The sequence below is a fragment of the Nymphaea colorata genome, unplaced genomic scaffold (genome assembly GCF_008831285.2).
Source record: "Nymphaea colorata isolate Beijing-Zhang1983 unplaced genomic scaffold, ASM883128v2 scaffold0670, whole genome shotgun sequence".
In the NCBI taxonomy this organism is placed as follows: Eukaryota; Viridiplantae; Streptophyta; class Magnoliopsida; order Nymphaeales; family Nymphaeaceae; genus Nymphaea; species Nymphaea colorata.
In genome coordinates this window covers 5,180-12,432 of record NW_022205176.1, presented here as the reverse complement: position 1 = coordinate 12,432, position 7,253 = coordinate 5,180, and the positions used below count along the sequence as shown (strand labels likewise).

The 7,253-nt window shown below is 42.0% G+C and overlaps 1 protein-coding gene across 1 annotated transcript; it reads right to left on the bottom strand.

The window, feature by feature from the left end:
• Positions 1 to 694: 694 nt before the first annotated feature.
• Positions 695 to 2,400, bottom strand: LOC116245449 (uncharacterized). The gene is given in 2 exon segments (XM_031616984.1): positions 695 to 2,049; positions 2,310 to 2,400. Coding segments are annotated over 2 exon segments (1,446 nt in total).
• Positions 2,401 to 7,253: the final 4,853 nt, after the last annotated feature.

Genomic DNA, 7,253 nt, shown 5'->3' with positions numbered 1-7,253 from the left:
AATTTTGGGGCAGATTACCGGTGTGCCGTTTGAAGGCTTTGCTTCCGAGTTTGGCTCTTACCGTATCTGAGTCATGAATGTTTTACTTGAAGTAGTTATAGTTGACCTAAAGTTGCGAAAGTTATTCCTTTACTTCTCGATTTTCGAGCAGCCCTGTTGGAAGGATCTGAACCTAACTCTATAGGGTGCGCTTCCCTCTCTGATCTTGGTGTAGAAGAGGGTGCCGGTTTGCGTCTCTGTTACTTTGCTCTCTGTCATAGCTGATATAAATATAATGTAACTACAAAAGTATTGATCATTCCTTATCGCGTCGCTTTAACGCCTTTAGATCCTTCAAAAAGGAAGCCACTGATTGCAGACGGCCTTATACTTTCATCTAAGGCTTCTATTACTTCATTTTGGTGTATTATCTTTTGACTATTGGGGTATTCTCGCCTTATATTTCTTCATTTTTGCCACAACAACTATTGAAATTCAATGTTCCTGCATATTTTTTCATCAGAAAATCTATTCCATTTTGTTCCTCCAATGTAAATTCGCATTATATAGGATCTGCAATTGCTATCTTTGGGTCACCACCTGCTAACGCCAATATTCTATTGACCTATTTCATGAAGTTTTTCTCCTGAGCGAGGCAATAATCGCCGGCATGTGAGAAGAGAAAGCCTTGAGCAGCTGTCGGAAGAGAGGAGAGCTAAATTTCACTGTGAGGAATGCAGTCGATGCTGATACGGTCAAGGTTGGCTGGCATGTAGACTGGCTTTGAAAGTTGTTGCTGGACCAGCGGAGCAAATGCTTCCATTTTCATCTTATCTCCATGGACGAGCATTATGTTCTAAGGATCTATGTTCCTGAGCAAGTTGATGATACCCTTGGCATCTGCGTGAGCAGAAAAGGAAACATTTACAACTTTCATCTTCACTTCATAAAGTTTCTTGTCAAGCATTACCTCCTTGGCTCCCCTTAAAAGCTTATTTCCTAAGGTTCCTTCAACACAGTAGCCGGGAATGATGAGAGTGTTGCGTTCATCAGCACACCATTCCTTGAAGACTTGCATGCTTGATCCTCCGTGGAGCATGCCTGGCGTGGCGAAAAGAACATAAGGCATGTCTGCTTTCAAAAGGGACTTATCGAATGGCTTTACCTTCTTGAATTCAAACATGTTGTCTCCGTTTGCGAATTCTTCTTGGATTTTTTAGTTCTGCCAGTCCACGAAGAGCCGATAGAAGAGATTTGCCCTCTCTATAAGTCCTGCTGAGAAGTAGATAGGGACACTACTGTCAGTCCTCTTCCAATAGCTTTCCAGCAAGACTGATAATTCCTGCGCACGACCCAACGCAAAGACGGGTATTAAAACTTTCCCTCCTTTTTCTACAGTCTACGTAATGAGTTGCAGCATCGTCCTCTCTCGGTCTCTCTTAGTATCTCTGATGGTGGTGGCATAGGTGGTTTCGGTGATGAGCAGGTTGGGACTGAGCCGAGGAGCCGAGGCAGCTCCCAGGTGGCGGTCAGCATAGGAGTTATAGTCTCCTGTGTAGACAACTGAAAGACCGCCGTATTCGACGTGGAACATGCAAGCACCAAGCACATGTCCTGCATAGTAAGATGTCACCCTTATGCCATTCACCTCTACGGTCTCGAATAATCCAATGCTTTTGACTCTGTCTGCTGATGCCCTCACCTCTCCAGCAGTGAAGACATAGAATTGCTCCTCTTTCTTCTGCTCTGTGATGACTTTTCTGTAATCCTCCAGCATGAGCGGCAGGAGGGCCTTGGTAGGCGTGGAAGCGAGGATAGGTCCACTGTATCCGTGATGCTAGGTAAGATAGGGGAGGGCGCCGCAATGATCGAGGTGGAAATGGGTGAGGAGGACAAGATGGACGGCCTGGTTGATGCTGTTGGGTGGAGAGTAGAGCTGGGAGAAGTCAGGGTATCTGCGACTGTCGGAATAGAGCATGTGGATGCCTGAGTCGAACATGATGGTCTTGTCCTTAAGAGTCACGCATACACAAGATCTTCCAACGTCTTGTCCGGCCCCCAAACACAGCACTTGCAATTGAGCCAATCGCAATTGTTACGGCTTGCTTTCCTCCATTATAATATAATGCTTCGGGCATGGCCATTGCTCACCAAGTGTATTTTAATTGCGGTAATGGTATTTACTTTGATATGCCAATCGTAAGATGGATAAGATTTAATGGGCAAGTGATGACAATTTGGGATTATTCAACTATAACAACTAAGCATGATCACCTACGTCCTTCCATAGAGTAGCGATCCTTATATTCAGCCGAGGCCAACTTCAAGACCTTCAAGTACAGTGGCGGCAACGGCAGCATCTCCTATTAGCATGTCTGGTCCCCCCTTGCTGATAAACTCATCAAATATGTTCCGCAGCATGTTGCGCCCAATGCCATCACGTGCGCCTCTCTCATCCTGCTCACTGTCTCACACGTCCTCTTCATGAGTGGAGATTATTCCCATACTGCTCCTTGGCAATTGGTCCTAATGGGGGTCAGTATCTTCATCTACCAAAATTTGGACAACCTCGATGGCAAACAGGCCAGAAGAACAAGTAATCATCTTTTCATGTAGACTCGAGTTCCCCCCTTGGAATGCTTTTTGATCATGGGACTGATGCAGTCGCTTCCTTTCTAATTTCTATACAAGTGGTCAAGTTCGTATGCATCGAGGACCCCTTTGAAAGGATACTCGTCGTCTTTGTGTTCGTTATGCTCGTCTATTTCAGCGCAATGTGGGCGCAATACAGCACAGGACATTTTAGGTTGGGCAGAGTGAATCCCGTTGATGAGGGACTTCCCGGGTATACTCTTGCAGCGATTATCAATATCTTCCTTCCTGAAGGATTTTGGCACTTCGAGACCCCTATTGGCAGGTATAATCACTGTCTTTTATATGCTCTTGCTGTTCTGTTGGTTATGATTATCTACTACATGGTCAAAGACAACTTCAAAAACGCGGTAAGGACCAAAGAAGATATCAAGAAAGTGCTCCTTTTGCCTGTTTCCTATGCAGTAATGCTGGTCTTGCTGAAAGTTTTGAGGCCTGAAGTGTTCTAAGTTGCATCTTTACCCTTTTGCTACGTCTTGATGTTCACTTGGAGTAGAAATATGATCGAAATTCAAGTTTATTTCGTGACAAAGCAGGTCTTCAACCCATTCAACTACGGCACTCTTACTTTTCTCATCTCTTCAGTCATCTTCTTGTTCGGCAACTTTGACCCAGCCACTTATTACTGGTCGATTGTGGTTATTTCTGGAGTAGTTTTCTTCGAGTTTGTGATCAGTGTGTTGCTTCAGGGGTCTAAATTGTTGGGAATTTATGTATTTTCCCTGGGGAAGAGAGTGAAATCATAGTGATAATGCATATTCATTAATACTTGAAAAATAAAGGATAAAAATATCATAATCGATTCATCTTTGTTTACTGTGATCATTTTATTTGATGAGAAATGCTTTTTGCTCTGCCAGCTTTATCCTTCTCAATATAAATACGATACTGAAATAGACTGCTAAAAATCCGAAGAAAATGATAGGCAAAACTATCCTATAAATAGGAGATGGGAATAATTCATACACGAAATGCCATTCAGCTGGTATTTCAACAAGGTTGACAAGTATCCATAGTAGATAATATATGGCGAAAACATGTGATGCTGTATAGAGGAAGAGTCCGAAGAAGGGATGGTGGTAGAATCGGTGGGCCATTATATATTCAAAATTTATAAAATGCATATACCATTATCACCTTTTATAGAAATTTTGCTGCGTTGAGTATTCCCTTCTCTCCAGGTTGTTGAGCAAACGGACGATGCTTTCCTCGTACAAAGACCTTTCCCGCTCCTTAGCCAATTCGATCTCTCCAACAGTGTCAGAAAATCTCATGTTTGCAGCTTGGAGCTATCGCTATAGGCGCTCACGCTAGGTCACGCATGATCTGTATCGGGATTATTGCTCACTAAACTTCAATTTTTGTTGATGGGTGAGGTGGTTGGCCTTGGCCAGCTACACGTTAAGCAGACGGATTTATTATTAAAACTATGAACGAGTTTTTTAGAGCTATCCTTAGTAATACCTTCTAACCGCCTATACGTTTTCGCCATTCTTCTTGCCGGTTGTCATTTTGGAGTGTGAGACGTTTTCAATGCTCTTGAAGATGCGATCGTTATCCTTGAGGGCGTCAAAGGTGGCATTGTATGTCTTCTTGGTCTATAGATGCAAATTCTTCAATTATTGCAGTTGTTGTACAGACTACCTTTACTTGGAAAGGAAAGCTTCACGCTCTTTGGCGAATTGCTATGCCTATCTCTACCGATATCTTTTCTCCTATTCGTACTTTTGAAGATGAGTTTAGGACTGCTTGCGGAGTTTTTCTATCTATTTCCTGAAGAAAAGACGTTATTCCTAAAATCTGTCCCAAGTTTCCTTCATTTTTTATTCGAAAATAATCTCCTTGCGTTCGTTGAGCCCCTATCTCAATTTTTACTCTTTCAGTGTTTAGATTTCTCTTTCCAGTTCACACTTTTATTCTCTAAGTCTTTTGGCTAGGGAGGAACTTTCTTCAGCCCTCTGCCTTGCTCTAAAGTTCGCCTCTTCCAGCTGCCTCAAAAGTGACTATACCTTGATATCTGCTTCCTGTTGCATGGACTTAGTGTTGATCTGCAGCATATCCAACTGTTGCTTGCATAATGCTCCTTATTTTTGGGCATTTTCTTGGATCAGTTTCAAATTGTTGATGGTTTTTAGGGCCTCATGGTAATCGTGTCTCAGTGATGCCATGCTAATATCAACATTTCTGCGCTATAGGCAGCCGGCTTCTAACATTTGCTGTCGTTCATTGGCATCGCGTTGTATTTGGACTGCTTTTTGCTCGCTTATGTGCATCACATCGAAAAGGACGGATAAAACGTATTAGTATCCCTCAGGCTCGCCCTTAGTCTTTAGCTACATGCGATCCACCAAGACTTTGATGAGAGAGAGACTGGTAGGCTAAACCTATTGCAGGCTTATGTTATTCTTAACGAAGTCTCTTAAGTCCTTTAGGGTTTTTTCTTTAGCTATCTGCGCATTTGCACGCTTGATGTCTCGATTGAATTTTTGCACAAGATGTAGAAACTCCCTATGATACTTCTTGAATTGTTCTATTTCTAAGTATTCTCTTTCGAGTCTTTGGTACATCCTATTCTGTATATCATTGAGCTTGACCCTAAGTTCCTCTTTAGATAGCGGAAGAGCGATCCTGTTGACTTCATTTCTCATATCTGAAGTAATGGCTTCAAAAGCTTCCTAATTAGAGCAATCCCGAATGGAATCCCACATGCTCTTTATCTATGGCATCTTGTTATCATTCAGAACTGCACAGCATTCTTAAAGCAGATTCGCAAGAAGTTTCCCTGTGAGAGCAGTATTTTTGATGCGTTTTACATCTTACCTACTTCCAGTGAACACCTATTACCTTATCGCTTCAATTCCCTCCAAAAACTACGGTCTCAGTGAAGCCGATGTGCTCTGTTCAAGATTTCTCAAATCGTCTTCTCTGATGGTGGGCCGAACAAGCGGATAGCAGCATCTCTTGCCAAAGGTGTCCTTGATTGCTCTTCTAATCTCATTCTTCTTCCTTATTTCGAAGTTGTTGCTTGGCACCTCCTCTAGGCATTGCTAAAGGTAGTCGTTGGCTGTCATTTCCCTTCCGTTTTTATTGACCAACTGAAGAGCGAAATCTCTTAAAACCCACACCAATTTTGCTTTGTTTGTCTGTGATTGTGGCAGTGCTTGCTTGAGGTTAAGAACCGTGCGAAGTTGATCAAGCGCCAGTTCATCTATGGCGCCAAGGGAATTGTAAATGACCGTGCTGCTGATGAGGAAGACCAGCATCAGTATCTTTACATCGTAGCGGACCTACTGCTCGCAAGAACCAACGCCCTCACTGTCCACTGCGAGATATACGAATTATCTTCCCTATTAGTCTTATGCAGGGATGGGCTTGCTCCACATACTCAGTCCTTTGGTCACTGCCTAGACTGTACAACCAGTTGCGAATCCATTCTGTTTATTCCTGAGCAATCTATTGACGAGGTAGCTCTTTCCAGATCGATAAACTCCAGCGATGGTGACGACTGCGATGGGTTTTCCGATGCCGTACAAAAGTTTCTTGGCCTCATCGGTGAGATAGAATTCTGAATATGAGAGGAAGGGTACAGTTCCTGTCGTTGACTGCGATGAGTTGCATCGATTCCTATTTCAAATTCATGCGTTTGAATTATAACAATCACAAAAATAACAATAAATGCCTGTCCATGTTTTAGGCATTTGATGCATACTAAACATTAATGATCATACCATAATGGGCTTTTATAATATTATCTTCCATGAAAATTAGCCTCACCATGATATTTTCCAACAAGGATGGTAACCATTTTCGGTTTAAATGGATTTTGTATTGATCGACATTCGGAATCATCTAATGGGATGGAAGATAAGCAAGACTGTATTCTTTTTAGGTAGGTTTTATTTTAGCTTCTCTCTCTATAAAAGATTTAAATTATAAAGATGGTTCGAATCATGCTCAAGATCATCACAAACGAGGACGAGGATGAGGATTTATTGGTTTCACTTTCACTACGTAAACTTGGCAAATGTCTTTATATGTACCATTCTTCTGCTTTTCCTTCAGGGTTATCTTTTCCACCCATTATTTGAGGCAGAAGGCCCAGCGTTCTATTGCCTAATTGTATTCCTCCTACTTATTGTTATATTCCATTTCAAGCTTTAATAAATGGTTAATTAAAGCCTCCGGAACGAACAGGTTGGCTGCTGTATAAGAATTAGGTTTAGGTTTGTTCGTCTGCATGGCAATATTATACTATCCTCCTTGAGGACCCCCTCTTGACTGATTGTCAATTCGCGTATATCTTCCTAAAAACATCTCTTGACTACTCGACTTTTTTGGAAAAGTTTTCTGTCTCATTACGCTTTGATTGCTGTTTGGGTTAAGATAGTAGTCATCTTTGTCATCCCGCCAGTGAGTATTTGTCAAGAGCAATCCGTCCTTAGGGCTGGGCTCGAGGTAGATGGTATCCCTCAGCTATAAAGATAATGCCCAATTTCTATTGGGAAACATCTTGAAATAAGTATTATAATTCGAGATTTTAATCCATTGAATTAATACGATTGAATGCCCAGTAACCATTAACCAATAAAAAATAATGATTCGCACCTTCACAGCAAGAAGAG